At 46.5% G+C, this 18,311-nt stretch overlaps 1 protein-coding gene across 1 annotated transcript in view; it reads right to left on the minus strand.

Moving 5' to 3' along the window:
- Positions 1-709: 709 nt before the first annotated feature.
- ZNF341 (zinc finger protein 341) overlaps positions 710-18,311 on the minus strand; it is a 54,883-nt gene continuing 37,281 nt past the window's right edge. Inside the window, 6 exon segments of the mRNA XM_037496743.2 lie at positions 710-3,284; positions 4,456-4,526; positions 4,782-4,893; positions 8,752-8,884; positions 10,459-10,555; positions 17,229-17,437. Coding sequence (XP_037352640.1) covers positions 2,755-3,284; positions 4,456-4,526; positions 4,782-4,893; positions 8,752-8,884; positions 10,459-10,555; positions 17,229-17,437 — 1,152 coding nt within the window. The 3' untranslated portion in view covers positions 710-2,754.

Raw genomic sequence — 18,311 nt, forward strand, 5'->3', positions numbered from 1 at the left:
ATTTTGGTTTTGCACTTTCCCCTCCAGACTTGCTGGTTGTTTGTGACCCTTTTCTGTGGGTCCCCACTGGAAGATGCTTTAGACTTGTGGCAGGCTTTGGGGCCTTGCTCTGGGCCAATCCCATTTGGATAGAGTTTTACCCACGAGGGGATGGGTAACTTTGGGTGCTTGATTTAGAAACTAGATTTTTTTGCCCTTCCTGTATTGTTTCCTAATTGTATTAAAGTTCCTTTCCATTAAAGTCTCATATGTTTTGTGTTGATGTGGCAGATGGCAGAACCAGTTTAGAGCAGGCAGGTTGGCAGGATCTCGCTGCCCCTCTCCCTGCCCCTCTCCCTGCCCTGTAACAAAGTTACTTTTTGGACAAAGGAAGTAGAGGGAAGGAGCCAGTCATAGGAATAGCTGGGGGGAAAGCATTCTAGACAGAGGAATAAGCTATTGATGAGCTACTGAGATGGAAGAGCAAGAGGGCAGGTGTGGCTGGTGCAGAGGGAAAGAAAGGAGCAGAGGGGGATGAGGGCTGCATCATGTAGAACCTCAGAGCCTATAGGGAAACTTTAGATTTCATTTTGGGAGATACTGGAAGCCCCTGGAGGGTTTGTTTGTTTGTTTGTTTTTTAATGTATACAAGAGATGGGGCGGAAGCCAGAGGTGGGGGATGGGGCGCGGTGAGAGGATTCACCTCATAGCATTTCTGACAAGCTGGCCATGACATAAATACCCTGCAAACATTAGTCCTCACGGTTACTGGTAATCATGTGTGCAAGTGACTGTTGACAAAAGAGGCAGAAATGTGAGAGTTATATTAGGATGGACATGTGATTTTTTAACATTTTCTTTAATGTTACTGTTACAGTTTTTTTAAAAAAATGTTTAAATACCTTCCATGCTCTTCCATTACATAGAAAATAAAGTCCAAATTCCTTAACACAACACCCAAGACTCTCTGATTTGACATCAACCCACATTTCAACAGAAAAAAAGTAGCTGAGAGCACATGGTGGCAGCCCACCCCAGCTTGAATCCCAGCGCAGGGACTTACTAGCTGCATGAGTTTGTGCAGGAAACTTTACCTCTCCGTGCTTCCATTTCCTCATCTGTAAAATAAGCAAAATAACAATTCTCACCTGATGGAGCTAAGGTACTGTAACGAGGTTGGAAGAATCTTAGTGAGAATTATGATCTCCTCACTCCCCGCAAATCTCTGGCATGCTGGACCATTCACCAGGTCCAGAAGAGGACATTCGCTCCTCAACATCTTCTCTCATGCCTTGCTGTAACTGGCACTGGCACTGGCCTCCCTCTATCTATACATCCATCAAAACTCTCAGTTAAGGCCCTGCTCACAGGGCACCTCCTGCAGCTGGCTTCCTGCCTCTATCAGGCCCACCAGCAATACACTTACAGCCTCAGCTCTTAGCTGTGCACAGCCCCTCACGCCCCTCCTGTGGCACCATATGCCCCTGACAATGCAGGGACACATGCTTGCTCTGAGCTCTAGCCTTGGGCCCCAGCACACATCTGAGGGACAGGACAGCCATCCAAGACATTCAGTCATCTAGCTGGGGCAGACAGCTCTGCTGTGTTCCACCCCATCTCCTCTTAAACCTCAGCTTCCTCTCCTGTAACTGAGGCACACTGCCCCAGTGGGGTGGTTAAAAAGCTAAAGAAGGACCTGTGGATCAAGTTCCCTTTATTCCCTTCCTGCCTAGTTTGCTTGGCTCTGGACTATTGGGCAAAGGAAGGGAATGCTGAAGTGGGGGCATCTATGACCTGCTCGAAGCCTGCTCTAGATGGACCTCTGGCTCGGCTAGAGTTTCTGATTTCAGAGACTTGTGGCTAGGCCCGTGATCCTGCATTTTCAAAAGTGAATATAAGCACCTCCTCCTGGGTGTTTCCATGGGGCCATATTCTGAATCGTTCTGGCAACACCATACCTATCCATAGGTAATGGGCAGCACAGCTTTTGTGTACAAAGGGACCACAGGACCCCTGGTGCCTCCCCTCAGTTTTCACTTTGGTGAGGGGAGTGCTGCTGCCACCCAGGAGCTAAGAAAGAAACTGCCAAAGCTCCTGCCTGATAAAAACATTTATTGGGCATGCTGAGTGCCAGCACTATATCCAGCCCTTTGTGTATTTCATCAGACTGGATCCCATGACAGCCCTATGAGGTAGTACTGTCATAAGTCCCACTGTACAGATGAGGAACATGGGGCACAGAGAGGTGAAGTGACTTACCCAAGGTCACACAGCAAGTGAGTGGCAGCACTTGGATTTGAAGCCAGATCTGGGTGTTAGCTGCATTCGTAACCCTGACACTTGAGTGCATCCTAAATGCCTACATCACAGGGTCATCTGGGGATGCTGTGAGGAACCAGACGTGAAAAAGTTCAGCAGAAAATGGTTCCTACTATGTCAGTTGTCCTGAAGAACAGCTTCATCAGAGGCTACCCAGAGGCAGCTCCATGGGGTGGGCAGTACTGCCTTGTCTCCTGTCTCAGAGGGCCGGATCACCAGCCTGTACCAGCCAGAACCCGGGCCTCTCAGCCTCAACCATCTCTCTTGCCATTGCTGGTGCCGGGAAGCCATAGGCAGCCCTGCCCCAGGTCCCAGAATATTGTAGGACTTTCCAGCAGGAAAGGGGACACAGCTGAGGGCTTGCTTCCATTGGGAAGGATCTCTAGTCTGCCCCAAGGGGCCCCGGATCCAAGGTGAACATCAGGCCAGGTTGTGGACCCAAACAGCAAGAGTCTATCACTCGGAGGCCTGGATATAGACGGGCACAGCGAGCATGGCACACGGGCCCTCAGTACCAGCCTGCAGCTCTGCTAGCGCCAGGTTGGAGCCCAAGGCCTCAGCATGCCCAGGCACTACCAGCTCAGGTTCACCCCCCACTGTGCCACCCACCACGATGGACAGCACAGCATCTGACTCTGAGAAGGGTTGCTTGCCAGGGGCAGCCTCTGGCACTGGTCCAGCCCCTGCGTCCTTCAGCTCCTCAAGTCCCAAAGGGTCAGGGAGGGGGGTCACCACCTTGCGCCCACCAGTGCTGCCACTGCGGGGAGCTGCCCTCCTCCGGGGGGCCCTCCGGGTTTGCAGGTCCTTGTCCTTTTGGGGGCCAAGACGGCAGCGGTGATCCTTGAGGTATTTGTGGCGGGAAAAGCCCTTGGCACAGCCAGCACAGCGGAACTTGTAGTTGCCAGTGTGGGCACGCTGGTGCTCAGCGAGGTGGGCGCGGCGGCTGAAGGACTTGCTGCACAGGGCACACTTGTGGAGCTTCATGCCTGGGGAATGAGGGGAAGTCAATGAGTGGCGCTCAGACCCTCACTGACGTCAATGGTCCCTCTGCACTTGAAATGAAACCCAGTCTCACTTGGCCTCAGAAACAGCTGCCTGAACTGGGTCATACTCCCTTCGGTCTCATTTCCCACCTTCTCCCAGCCACTCGCTCTGTGCCAGCCATACTCGCTTTCCTGAAATGGACCATGGGTTCTGAACCCAAGGGTTCTGCTGGCCTGATCTCCTAGAACACCCCAGTCCCTGATACATGGTTGGGTCTCAAAATTGAACGAATTGCTGGTGCCTCCATGTCCACTTGAAATCAGCTCCACCCCACACAGCCTGGTCCACAGCTCCCACAGCTTCCCTGGGATGGAGGCTCAGGGCGGGGCAATGACCTGCCTGGGGCTGCCCAGCAACATAGTAGTAGTGCCAAGACTTAAACCCAGGCCTTCTGTCTCTAAGTCCTCGATTGACTCTCCCAGTTTTGAACTTTCTCTAGCCACTAAATCCTTTCTGTAAACCAGTGGTTCTTAATCAGGGGAGATTTTAAGCCTCCATTTAAGTGGCACTTTGACTTGTGCCACTGACATCCGGTGGATAGAGGCTAGGGTTACTGCTAAATCTCCTGCAGTGCTTTGGGCACAGAGCAGTCTTCCCCATGACCAGTAATTATCTGGTCCAGTATATCAATAATGCCAAAGTTGAGAAACCCTAGACCAAATGGAAAGTCAGCCAAGGTGTCCTGGGGAAGCAGCAGCCCTGGAGGAAGCTTGGTGGAGCCCCTAGAAACTGAGAGGCTTGGAGATCCCTCCTCTACGCTCCAGCTGCCCTCCTCTGCCAAGGAGACCAAGGGACCTTCCTGGCCAGGTCTTAAACAGTCAGAATCTGATCTCCCTCTATAGCTGATCTACACCTTCATCGCAATTTCTGTTGCCTCCTCTCAGGAGAACATCCCCCTCCACCTGGGGGACTAAATCTGACTCACCTCTCTCTGTGCCTTCCAAGGACCCTAACACTGGCCTGGCTCATGGCTCACATGAGGGCGGTGTGTTGGCTTAAGTGTACCTCAGGCAGGATAATAAGCCTTACTGTACGTGTCTGCTCTTATGGTGGGCCTGCTCCAGGGGGCTTGAGCTGAACCAGACCTTCCTGGCAGGTCTACAAGCTACTTACCAGAGTGGGAAAGGATATGAGCCTTCAGCTTATCTGGTCGGTTGAACTCCTTACTGCAGCCAGTGTGTGTCCTAGAACCCAAAACCACAGGTCAGGGGTTGATTGACAAGTTCGGGACCCTCTAGCCAGTCGCTCTACTGGCCTTGAGCACAAGAAACCCCCTTGTCCACTGTAAGGGCTAGGCCAGGAAGCAGGGTGGGGAGTGAAGCAGGCAGATAGAACCTAGGACAAAAGGAGAGAGGGCTTTCAGCCCCACACCTGACATCATTCTGTCCGACCAGTGGAAGAGAAATCTGTCCCCTCCCCCCACGCCAGTCTGTACTCACGAGAAGGGACATTTGTATTTCTTGAATGGCTCATGGATCAACATGTGTCTCTTCAGTTTGTCCTTGCGGTTGAATGCGGACTCACACACTGAGCATTTGTAGGGTTTCTCACCTGCAGTAGGGGACACAGATGGGATTGAGGGTCTCATAAGATGGACTGAGTATGGGGCACAGGGGCCCCAACTAGAGGGCAGCAGCTCCTCTAGGGAGGTGGCTTGGGAGAAAAATAGTCTCTCATTCCTCATGACTTTGGCCAAGGAGAAGTGGGGATGATATTTGATAGGATGGTAAGGAAAGGTGTCTCTGATGGGGCACCATGTGGGGTGAGACCTAAGGCACAAGGGATTGAGCTGTGTGGAATCTGGGAGTGAGGTTCCAGGCAGGAGGAAAGGTGGGGGCACTGGTGTGTCTGGGAAATAACAGGGAGGCCACTGTGGAGGATGAGGCAGAAGGTGAGGTCAGTGAGGCAGCCAGGCCCAATAGGGAGGGCCCAGAAGGCCAAGGTAAGGACTTGGGCTTTTATTGAGCCAATTAAGAAACCAGAAGGGGCAGAGCAGAGGCGGGAGAGGGTCTGACTGAAGAGTCTGATAGGCATCCTCTGGCTGCGTGTGAAGAACAGGCTGAGATGAGGGGAGTGGCGGCAGGAAGGAGGCCAATACAAGAAACAGGAAGTGGTGGAGTACAGGCGATGTCCGGAAAGCAGAATGGGTAACCCTGACAGTGACTGGCTGTCCTGTCAGGTGTGGGAGGAAAGGAGGGGTCAAGGACTAATCTAAGGTATGGGGCAAGTGACTCAATGAGTGGTCATGGCACTTACATCAACGGGGTCCACCATAGAGGGGGTGGATTACACTTTAATTAATTGAATCCGTGCAACAAACCATGAGATAAGTGCTACCACAACCCCTATTTTATAGATAAAAAACTGGTCCTATAGTTCATGGTCCATAACTGGGGGAAGACCAAATTCCAGCCAAGCAGGGCAATCTACAGCCCACCTGAGTCAGCCCAGACCATCCTGTGGCTAAACTCTTCCAGGGTGGATTGGGGTGGGGAAAGAGAACAGATCTCACCTGACAGAGCTCAGGGGCCAAGGGGTCACAATTCAACCTGCCCTTTGGAAAAGGACTATTAATGAAATGCTTTGATTTCTTGCCATTATTTCCTCTCTGTTTTCCTCCTGGAATGTATTTCTGAAAAACGCTAATCCAGTGATTAAAGAAATTCTGGTTCTTACAATGGAATGCTCTGTGGCCACTGAACAGATTAAGATCAATCTGTGTTTTATGATGTGGAAAGATCTGGACATATTGCTAGGGGAAAAGAAAATTGTAGAACAGTTTAATACAGCCCTAAAAAAAAATAATCCCCACACTCCAAAAAACCCTAGTCATAGGTGTTTATATATACAGAGTATGTAGGGAGAAAGGTGCAGGAACAGTACACATCAAATCGCCAGCAGCAATTAAGGGGAAGATTTTTCTTCATGTATTTCTATACTGCTTCCATTTTTATTTATTTTTTTTATTTATTTTTTTTATAGTGAGTTGGTAGTAGAATTTTATTTTATTTTTTTTTAAAGATTTATTTATTTATTTATACAAGCACTGGGCACAGTCAGAAGCACGGGAGGGTGAGAGAATTCACCAGAGCCAGAGCGGGGAGCAGAGCAGGCAGAAGGACCGAAGTACACTGCTGAGGGGAGCAGCAGGCGGCAGGAGAGGTCTGTCGCACCATGTGGGACCCTCCTCCGGGCCGGGGAGCAGCCGGGGTACGAACCGGTGCTGCAGAGGCTGCAGGCAGCTTTGCAACCCAGCGCTCAACCAATGCGCCACCGGGGAGGCCCTGCTTCCATTTTTATAATAAGCATTACTTATTTTTAAAAATCTTATTGAAAGTAAATTTGGTAATATCTATCAAAATTAAATGTATATAGGGCCTCCCTGGTGGTGCAAGGGGTTAAAACACAACCTATGAAGCTATCCGCAGCCTCTGCAGCATGAGTTCAATCCCCGGCCAGGGAGCTACCCACATGGCACAGCAGACCTCTCCTGTCTCGCCCACTGCTCCCCTCAGCAGTGTATTTCAGTACATCCGCCTGTTCTGCTCCTCACTCTGTCTCTGGTGAAGCCTCTCACACCCCCACATCTCTGGCCTGTACCCCAGTTCTTGTGTGCTTAACTAATCTTTGAAAAAAATAAAATGTAGGGCCTCCCCGGTGGCGCAGCAGTTGAGCGCTGGGTTGCGAAGCTGCCCACAGCCTCTGCAGTGCCGGTTGGATCCTCGGCTGCTCCCTGACCACTGGAGGAGGGTCCCACATGGCGCGCAGACCTCTCCTGCCGCCCGCTGCTCCCCTTAGCAGTGTATTTCAGTCCTTCTGCCTGCTCTGCTCCCCGCCTTGGCTCTGGTGAATTCTCTCACCCTCCCGCGCTTCTGACTGTACCCAGTGCTTGTATAAATGAATGAATGAATGAATAAATAAATAAACCTTTAAAAAATAAAATGTATATATAATATATATTTTAGTTTTTTTCAAGATTTATTTTTTATTTATTTATGCATATAAGAACTGGGGTATAGGCTAGAGGTGCAGGGGGTGAGAGGATCCACCAGAGACAGAGTGGGGCGCAAAACAGGCTGATCTACTGAAATATACTGCTAAGGGGAGCAACTGGCAAGACAGGAGAGAGCTGCTGTGCCATATGTGGGTCAGCTCCCTGGCCAGGATCGAACTCAGGCTGTAGCAGTGACAGCATGACAGAACTGAGACTTAACCACTATGCCACCAGGGAGGCCCCATATTTTGTTCTTTTATATGGTAAAATACACATAAAATTTACCATTTCAACCATCTGTAAGTGTACAATTCAGTAGCATTAAATACATTTGTTGTGCAACCCTTGCCATTATCCATTTTCAGAACTTTTTCAGCGTCCCAAACTTAGTACTGCTAAGGACATACACAGCAGATATACTTCCCACAGTTTTCCAAGGGATCCACACAGCATTGTGTGTACACACTAACACTGAAAAATAATTTAACTGTCTATCCATAGGGAACTGGTTAAATTAAAAGTGAAAACACAGAGGAATATTATGCAGCTGGGAAAAAGTACTAACATTTTGGCATGTTGATTAGTGAAGGAAAAAAAAGATACATAACAGAATGACAGTCTGTACTCATTTGTATAAATGTAAGCACGTGTTTTGTACTAGCTTGTACTAGCTTGGGACTAGAGTGACCCAGACTAGGCCACTAATGCATGCTACCTTGGGGAGGGTGAATTAGGAATATTTTTCAAACTACAAATTGCGAGTCACAATCTGTTGGTGGTTATTTTAAAAACTAAAATTGAACTGAACAGAAACTACTGCTTTGTAAAACTTTTGCTTCAATATATTCTATGTATACATGTTTCCTGGGTTCCCTAGTTTCTTCTTTTTTACCCTAAGTCATAGTAAAAAAATAAAAAACATTTGGATTGTCTATTATTTTTCATTATCTGTGCATTTGTACTGTCAAAATCTCCTCAGGTTCTCTCAATCTGTAGATCTTTTTCAATTAAAAAATAAAACACTGGAATTTTTAAACTAGTGACAAATCATCTAAAGATTAAACAAAACAAAATATCAATGTTTCTCAATTGGAGAATCAAGAAGAGGTTTTATTCAGTTTGGGTGAAAATTTTTGCAGTGAGTATAGCCATCCCCACCTCCAGGAGCTTAGAATAGTTTGAGGGGGCTGACTCTCAGGTGGCCAGTGCCAAGAGTCCTCCCCTATCCCTCGCCCCCAGCAAATTCCAGAGGCTTATCTCTGCTCTAGGCTGGTGGGAACCTCTGGTCAGAAGAGGGAACAGGTGGGTACGGGGAGTTCAAGATGGATATGTGGGGCGGGTGGAAAGAGGAAGAGAGAAGGAGGTAGGAGAAAGAAAAGGGCAAGGCAGGAGTTGGTGGGAGGCAGGGTACCCACCTGAGTGGATGTGAGCATGCAGTTTGAGGTAGTGCTCTCGCCGGAAGAACTTCTTGCACACCTGGCACTTGAATCTGCCCCCGCTGCCGTGGGTGGGCAGGTGACGCCGCAGATAGCGTTCACAAGGAAACACCTGGCAGAAGAGCAACCTTAGAGTCAGAGCTGACTTACCAGCCCTCACCATCTTCTGACCTCCAGAGGCCCCTCCTTTCCAGCCTTTATGGAAACCCCTTCTTTTCCAGCCAGCAGGGATGAGGGTCCACAATGTCAGACTCAGTCCTTAGAACCTTCCAGTTCCCCTACTTACCCATAAACCCAGTCAAATCATTCTTGCTTTGAGCCTCAGTCCAGGTTGTTGTTTTCTACCCAGAGGGTCTTTCTCTCCTAGCCTGAAGAATCCCTACTCATTCTTCAGGACCTAATGCAGCTGCTTCCATGAGGCCCTCCCTGACCCCCCAATGCACATCAGGCAAAGCAAATTCTGGCTTTGTATGTTCACCCACATTTTAAGAGCCATCATTTAACCCACTGAATAACATCATTTTGTTTAGACAGGCTCTCTGAGAGGACAGAAAGGGGTTTTCCTGACTCAGGGTCTGAATCAAATGTCTGATCAGTAAAGGATTGAATAACAAAAAGAGAAAATAAAGAACAAATAACTGAAGAAATAAAAAGAAAGGCAATTAAGAAGCCAGAAAACACAGTAAAATCTCCTTCCTCCCCAGTACAGCAAGGACATTCATTTATTTTTTTCATTCAATACAGAGAAGTAGTCAAGGGCACAGACCCACCTGCTCCATTTCCTTCCCGGGTGAGCTTTCTGTGCCTTGGTTTCCCCATCTATAAAATGAGGAAGGTAAAAGAATGCCTACCTCCGAGGGTTAAAAGAGTCAATTAATATAAAATGCTTAGAATAGCATAGTTCTTGCTCAATTCGTGATAACTTTTATTTGGACCACAAATTTCAAATCCCCAAATTAGGCTTATTCATAATTAGAAACATCTACAATGAAGTTGAAATGAAACCAGGGCTGTCCTTGAAAGTCTACCATGTAAGGTTGTAAGAAAATGAGTAGAGCAAAGAAATCAGTTAAACACACCAGGGGGAGGCAATCAGCAAAATTCAGACTTTAGGAAATTCCACAGGCCTCATGGCCCAGTTTCTCTAAGAAATAAATTAGGGGGGAAAAGAAAATGGGGGGGCGGGTGGGGCTGTGGTAGGGAAATCTGTAGATTAACAGAAACTTTGGTTGGATCAACTGATTGCCATATATGGACCTGATTCAAATAAACAGACTTTATAAAGTGATGATGTTTCTGAGACAACTGGAAATTGGAACACTGCCTGGATATTTAGTGATATTAAGGGACAGCTTCCAGATCCGCTGAAAAGAAGAATCAATATTAGTAAGGACAGTAAGATATCTGAGTTGTCTACCAGACACTGGGCCTGAGCCCAGGAGACCTCATGTCAGTGCAGCCTGGCCCGGCAGCAGCCCTGGATGGCCATGTCTGTGTCTGGTGGGTGAGACCGGCAGGTAGAGCTGACTCTTCAAAGGTGAAGCGTCATCAATGGAGACAACCCCATGCTTTGTCTGCATGCACCATATGGACTGAGATAGGTGGGGGGGAGAGAGGAAGGCGATCACTCCACCACCTCCTTGTCCCCTACTGTCACCCCAGCCAGGAAAGGTCAGTAGTACCCACCTTTTGGCAATGTGGGCAGGGAAAGTTGTGAGTGGCAGTCTGCAGGTGGTGCTCCAGGGCTTCAGGGGTGGAATATTTGTTAACACATTTGACACACCTAAATGGGAAGGAGCAGGACAGGAGACAGAGTGTGTGAAACTTGGCTTGTTCAGCAAGTATAGGAACCAGCCACTCCCCTCACCCAGGGCCAACATTAGGAAGCGTAACTCTATATTTACGTCATTCTCAAATTCATCCATTCTCCTCACTTGCTACTGACCCTGCCCCAGTGTGAGCTGCCAATGGCTCTCTCACTTAGACATGTGTGTGTGTGCCAGGCTCCTCAGTGGCCTCCTTGCCCCACTGCCTCCTGTAGTCCATTCTCTATAGAGGAGCAAGAGAGAAACTTTAAAGATGAAAATCAGACTGTGTCACACTCTTACTTAAAAGTCACCACCTTGGCCTATAAGGCCCTGCTGGCCTGATCCATTCCCATCTCTCAGACTTGATCTTTCTCCACTGCCTACCTCACTTACCCTGGCCTCCTTAATGCACTTTAAATACCAAGCTCATTCCCACCTCATGGCCTTTGCACTTGCTGCTCCTGACACCTGAACACTCATCCCCTAGGTCACACTTCCTCATCCTTGATGTCTCATCTCAAAGGTCACCTTCTCAGAGGGTCCCTCCTGACCACCCTTGTCTCAAGTTATCCCTTGGGGCCCCATGCCCTGGTCACTCCCTGTTATATCACACAGTTTTATTTTCTCCTTAGCACTTATTATCTGGAATTGTTTATTTGCTTACTTGATTATTATCTATTTCCTCTACTAGCAGGTAGGCTCTGGTGGCAGGGACAATATCTACTCTGAGCTGAATACCGGTGAGACTCTCTTACATGAAAAGAGTCAGACAGGCAAGAATCCAGGCCTGGCTTCTTCCCATTTCTGACCCTCAGTTACCTCATTCATAAAATGGGGTAGGAATCCTAAATGTACCTGTCACTAGTTCATTCACTAATTTTGTCACAGAGTCTAATGACACAACTACAAAATCAATATACAAAAGTCTGTTGCGGCGGAGCAGACCTCTCCTGACTCGCCCGCTGCTCCCCTCAGCAGTATATTTCAGTCAGTCTGCCTATTCTGTTCCCCGCTCTGTCTCTGGTGAATTCTCTCACCCTCCCACATGTCTGACCTGTATCCTGGTTCTTGTATGTATGAATAATAAATATTATTAAAAAAAAAAGGCTGTTGCATTCTCATATGCAAATAATGAACTATCAAAAAGTACCTAGGAATAAATTTAACAAAGAAGGTGAGAGACCTATACAATGAAAATGGTAAGATATTGTTAAAAGAAATAAGAGACATGGGGCCTCCCTGGTGGTGCAACGGATCAAGATGCAGCACTATGAGGCTATCCATAGCCACTGCAGCACAAGTTAGATCCCTGGCCAGGGAGGTGACCCACGTGGCATAGCAGACCTCTCTTGACTTGCCTGCTGCTGCCCTCAGCAGTGTATTTCAGTGGATCTGCCTGTTCTGCTCCCCACTCTGTCTCTGGTGAATCCTCTCACCTACCCTGTACTCTGGCCTACATCCCAGCTCTTGCATGCATAAATAAATAAAATAAATTAAAAAAATGCAAAAATGGGTCAAAGATTAGGGTGTAAGACCTGAAACCATAAAACACACAGAAGAAAACACAGGCAAAACACTTTGATGTATTGGCTTCAGTGAAGTCTTTGGGGACTTGACTCCAACAGCAATGCAAACAAAAGTAAAAATAAACAAATGGGACTATATCAAACCAAAAAGCTTCTGCACAAAGCAAAAGAAACTATCATTAAAACAAAAAGACACCCTACTGAATGGGAGAAAATTTTGCATATTATATATCCGACAAGGGGCTGATATCCAAGCTCTACAAAGAGCTCATGCAACTCAACAAAAACAAAACAACCCGATCAAAAATGGACTGAAGATGTAAATAGAAACTTCTCTATAGAAGACATACAGATGGCCAACAGGCACATGAAACAATGCTCATCATCATTTATTATCAGGGAGATGCAAATCAAAACCACAATGAACTATCACCTCACACCTGTGAGGCCAGAAATAACAGGGGTTGGTGGGAATATAGACTAGTCCAGACTACGAAAAACAGTATGGAGGCATCTCAAGACAATTAAAAGCAGATCTGCCATGTGATCCAGCAATCCCTCTCCTAGGTATCAACCAAATGGACACAAAAGCACTATTTCAAAGAGATATATGCACGTCTCTGTTTACTGCAGCACTATTTACAATAATCAAACTATGGAAATAACCTAAGTGGCCAAAGACAGATGAGCGCATAAAGAAGATATGGTACGTATATACAACAGAATATTATTTAGCTATGAAAAAAGAACAAATTTTGCCATTTGAAACAATATGAATAGAATTGGAAGGGATTATCTAAAAAAAGTAAGTCAGACAGAGAAAGGCAAATACCAGATGACTTCACTTATATGTGGAACATAAAACAAAGCAAATTTGCATACAAAAACAAACCCCTAAAATGCAACTGCAGAACTGAGGCTACCAAAAGGTGGGATGGGGGTGGGGATTGACAGTAAAGATGGAGGGAACTCAGTGGACGGGGGTGGAGGATTATTAGTGCTCTGGTGGTGGGCATGGTGTGATAACATACATTTGCAGACATGCAAACCTATACACCTAAAGGATACAGTCTCATAAATCAACATTACCTCAATAAGTATCATTTAAAAAAAAAGTCAAATGATACAACTATGCCACAGAGTTCATAAACCGTAAAATTCTGTAAACATGGCCCTTACTGTTAACATACATCACAGCAATTAACCTAACTTCAGAACAGCAGTTTCAGGTTCCAAACTATTCTGAAGGAAAAACACACCCCACCATCTCCCTACCACCAAAACACCTGCCAGCAAATGGACCCTTTTATGATGAATTACCAGTGAGGAATGAGGGGGGCAATTCATGACAAGAGAAACATGGACCTGCCATCTGCCCACTAGAGTCACCCATGGGAAACTCAGAGGCAGGTGTCCCTGTGGCAGGCCCAGGGGACTGTCTTAGACAATACACTGAAAACCACAGGCTGTATCAGTGTTTTGAGTTAGCAAGAAAGAGGAGGTGGGTGGGGAGCTGAGCTACTAAGAGGCTGAGACCTCGCAGGCTGGTGGGGTGGGACAACACAAGAATCCCTCATAGGTCTCAGCAGAGAGGAGACAAAGGTTTGTATGGGAGATAGTTTATCAATTATCATTAATGATAATGCTAGAAATGCTAAGAAATGCTAAGTTGCGCAAGGTAACACCTCAGCAATGGATAAACTATGTCCGACCTCCTAATGTGACATATTGAGAAGGACAGAGTCCTTTGTGATGTTCCTGATGAGAGTGCTAATCCTGAATCCAGTCCTGAGATCCAATCAGACAAACTAAGGCCATTCTACAAAACAACTGGCCTGCAAGCTTTCAAAATACCAGGTTCAAGAAAGACAAAGACAGAATGAGGCACATATTCAGCCTGATGAAAGGGACACAATAACTGAATGTAATGTGTGTCCCTGGATTAGATTTGGGGCTAGAAAAGACTTTTCTCTTTTGTCTGTAAAGGATGTTATGGAAACAATTAGAGATGTTTGAATAAGGTCTGTAGATTAGACAACAGAATTGTATTGATTTAACTTTCTGATTTTGATAACTACATCATGCTTATGTAGGTATCTTTGGTTCGAGAAAACACACACCAAAGAGAAAGGCATCAGGTTGGCAAGGTATCCTCATACAGCTCAGGACACAATAAAGCAAACATCGTCAAAGTCAACACTTAGGAAATCTGGGTGAAGTCTAAACTTATGTCAAAGTTTAAAGAGGCTTCTGAAAGCCTATGGGTCAGGGTGCACAGGGAATGTCTGTTCATTCTACGATCCCTTGTAGTTATTTAAATATTGTACTGTAGGGCCTCCCCTGGTGGAGCAGGTGGTTAAGCGCAGCGCTGTGAAGCTGTCCTGGCAGGCCTGTGAGGGTCCCACATGGCGAGCAGACCTCTCCTGTCTCACCCGCTGCTCCCCTCAGCAGTGTATTTCTTCAGTCTGCCTGTTCTATTCCCCGCTCTGTCTCTGGTGAATCCTCTCACCCTCCCATGCATCTGGCCTGTACCCGGGTTCTTGCATCAACAAATGAATAAATCTTTAAAAAATAAATAAATAAAAAAAAAGAATAAAGTTTAAGCAAAGGTGTTAAAAAAATTAAAAATAAATATTGCATTGTATGCACATAACAATTATTTTTTGAATTAGGTAACTAATGTTTATTCAAACACCATTTGATCTTCAACAGCAAAATTGCTTTCAGGAACTTATTTACAAATGAGCAAACATACACGTCCAAAGTGATTCCTGCAGCATAATTGTTTGTAATAATGACAAACTGGCAATAATCCAACTCTCCCAAAATAAAGGACAGGTTAAACAGCAGTCGCATATGACAGAATTCGGAATAGCAATTTAAAAGGATGAGCCTGGTCTGTTAGCACTGAAATGCAAAGATGTCCAAATTACAGTTTTCAGTGGTGATACCAAGTGCCTAGAGCAATCCTATTTTTTTAAAAGATTTATTTATTTATTTATACAAGCAATGGGTACAGTCAGAAGCGCAGGAGGGTGAGAGAATTCACCAGAGCCAGAGCAGGGAGCAGAACAGGCAGACAGACGAAGTACACTGCTGAGGGAAGCAGCAGGCGGCAGGAGAGGTCTGTGTGCCATATGGGACTCTTGCCCGGCAGCCAGGGATCGAACCAGTGCTGCAGAGGCTGCGGGCAGCTTTGTAACCCAGCACTCAACCACTGTGCCACTGGGGAGGCCCTTTTTTTTTCTTTTTTAAAGACTTATTTATTTATGCATACAAGAACTGGGGTACAGGCTAGAAGTTCGGAGGGTGAGAGGATTTACCAGAAACAGAGCGGGGAGCAGAACAGGCAGACTGACAGAAATATACTGCTTAAGGCAGCAGCAGGCAAGACAGGAGAGGTATGCTGTGCCATGTGGGTTAGCACCCTGGCAGGCCGGGGATTGAACTTGTGCTGCAGCAGCTGCAGACAGCTTCATAATGCTGCGACTTAACCCCTAGCACCACCAGCGAGGTCCTAGGGCAATCCTATTAAGTTTCAGTGAGCTTTGGAAGTTGTGCAACAGGAAAATGGGGTGATGATCAATTTTCACCCAATTCAGAGAAAAGAAGGAGATTGGGTAGGAGCAGAGCTACCAGAGGACAGAGATCTTCCAGGTTGATGGGGGAGACAGGATATCTGGAATGACCTGGCTCAAATACAGCATGTGATATTTACATCTATAAGCTTATTACAGATACACATATATATACCAAAAGACATGGAATAAGAGACTAACAAGGGTTATTTTTAGATGGCAGGGTTTTTTATTCTGGGGTAGGTTTTTGAAAAGTTATTTATTTTCTATGCATTAAATATGGATGAATTTTATAACTAGAAAAAAAGTCAGTAAATCGTTCAAAAGGAAAAGGTAATAAATACTATTTATACACATACATATATACACATGTGTATGCATGCATGAAATTCACTTGAGTGGCTGGCGGAGGCGGGGGGCACCAAAAGGCAGTTCAAGGCAATGTGGCCCAAAGGGGCAGAGCAGCCAGACTAATGGGGCCTAGAGTCCTGAAAAATGAAGCCACTACACCCACTCAAACATTACCATGAGAAAGAAATACACTCTCACTTTTTTTAAGCCACTATTATTCTGGATCTCTGTTATATGCAGCCAAATTTACATCTAAATTACACAAATAGTAATTATAGCATCATGTCTAAGTGCCTCATGGTCATCTTACTTGACCCTTACAAATAGTCCAACAGAGTAGGCACCACAATTATCCCCATTTCACAGACAAGGAGACTGAGGCTCAGAGTGGCTAAATACCTTACTAAAGTCATCTGTTGAGTTTGTGGTGTGTAGCTGAGCTGGGATTTGCACACAGGCACACACCCATAGGTGGTTCGATTCCCCAAGACATCCTTCCATTCTTGGGCCATCCAGATGGTGACCTGCCTCCTCAGACCTGACTTTCAGGCCAGCAGCAACAATGGCTAGAAAAGGCCACTGGCCTTCTAGCCCTGGCAAGAAAACATGGGAGAAGCAATCAACTGCAGGCTTAGAACCATCAGCATTGAGACCAACTCTTAGCCTGCAAACCCCAAGACCAGAGCTGAGCTTCAAAGGTCTCAGACTAGTTTGAATCTCAACTCTGTGCTGACGATGTACTCTGGAAGGCCCCTCCCTGAGTCTCAGAGTGCTCATCTTCAAAATGGGAAGAACACTACTGCTTTGGGCTGAACTGTGTCCTTCCAGAATTCATTTACTGAAGCCCTGGTCCGTAGTGTGAAGCTATTTGGAGATGAAGCCTTTGGGAGGTGATTAGGGTTAGATGAACTTATGAGGATAGAGTCCTCACAATAAGATTAGTGCCCTTATAAGAAGAGATCATGCCTCCGGGGTATTTTTTTTTTTTTTTAACCTTTTGAAAGGACAGTGAGAAAAAGAGAGGCGCTTCCATAGTCACAGGTGGGCAGGAGAGTTGCCTCCATGGTATTTTGTCATAGCAGCCTGCTCTGACTAGTCCAGTGTCTCACTGCTTCTGAGCAGTCAGAGCACCAAGTCTGCAGATCACTGGGCTCCTGGCAGAGAGAAGGGTGTCAGAGGGTATGTGCACATACTTGTAGCCGGTGCTGTCCTTCTTGGGGCTGTGCTGTGGCAGGAGGCTGTGGGAGTACTGGTGCACACCAAGATCGTAGAGCGAGGGGAAGTCCTTGCCGCAGAGGTGGCAGCGGTAGCTCAGCTCCTCCTGGTGGCTCTTGATGTGCTCCAGAAAGGTGTCAAGCTTCGGGAACGTTTGGGCACAGCTTTTGACCACACATTTGTATACCTTGAGGGAAAATGCAGGACAGGCCAGGAGAGTTAGGAGAGCAACTTGCTGCTGGAGCCCTGGTTTTATTTTGATGAGTGTGTCCTCGGCTCTTGGGGTAATAATGACTCCATTCATTACCCTTCCCTCAGGCTCTGTGTGGCCTGGGCATATTGAGAAAAATTATCCCACAACTGGGAAGACAGTGACAAGATGACATCACATCCTTCTGCTGTCATACCAGAGTGTGGCTCTCCAACCTGAGCATGCGTCACAGTACAGGTTGCTGGGCACCACCCTCATAGTATCCGATTCAACAGGTATGGGTGGCCTGAATACGTGCATTCCTAACAAATGCCTAGGTGATGCTGCAGCTGCTGGTCCGGGAATGTCACTTTGAGAACTTCTAACAAGCCTGCCCAGGGACCTCTCTTTCTGGGGAGTATGGCTTGTTTAGACAATTTGCTATTGAGTAGAAACCACTCTCTAAAGTTCATATTTAACTTACAGAAAAATGATCAACTGTAAGTAATTATTCCTCAAGTAGAATAGAAAACCCCAAAGTCATGGGTTTTGTTGCCAGATCTCATGAGAATTTAAACTGAGCAAAAAAAGTGAATCTCAAAAGGCCACATAGTGTCTGATTCCACTTATACAACATTCTCAAAAGGACGATATTAAACATAGAACTGATTAGTAGTTTCCAGGGGTCAGGGGTGTTGGAAGAAGAAGGGTGGGTGTGACTATGAAGGGGCAGCATGAGGGAGATCTTTGTGGTGAGAGAATACTCTGCACTGTGATAGCAGAGATGACTAAGCAGATCTGCACAGGTGACAAAATGACACATAACTATCCACACATTTCAGGAATGGACCTCAGTTCATTCCTGTCCATT

Source organism: Talpa occidentalis, unplaced genomic scaffold (genome assembly GCF_014898055.3).
Source record: "Talpa occidentalis isolate TD23 unplaced genomic scaffold, MPIMG_talOcc4v2.1 talOcc4.10, whole genome shotgun sequence".
NCBI classification, from domain to species: domain Eukaryota; kingdom Metazoa; phylum Chordata; class Mammalia; order Eulipotyphla; family Talpidae; genus Talpa; species Talpa occidentalis.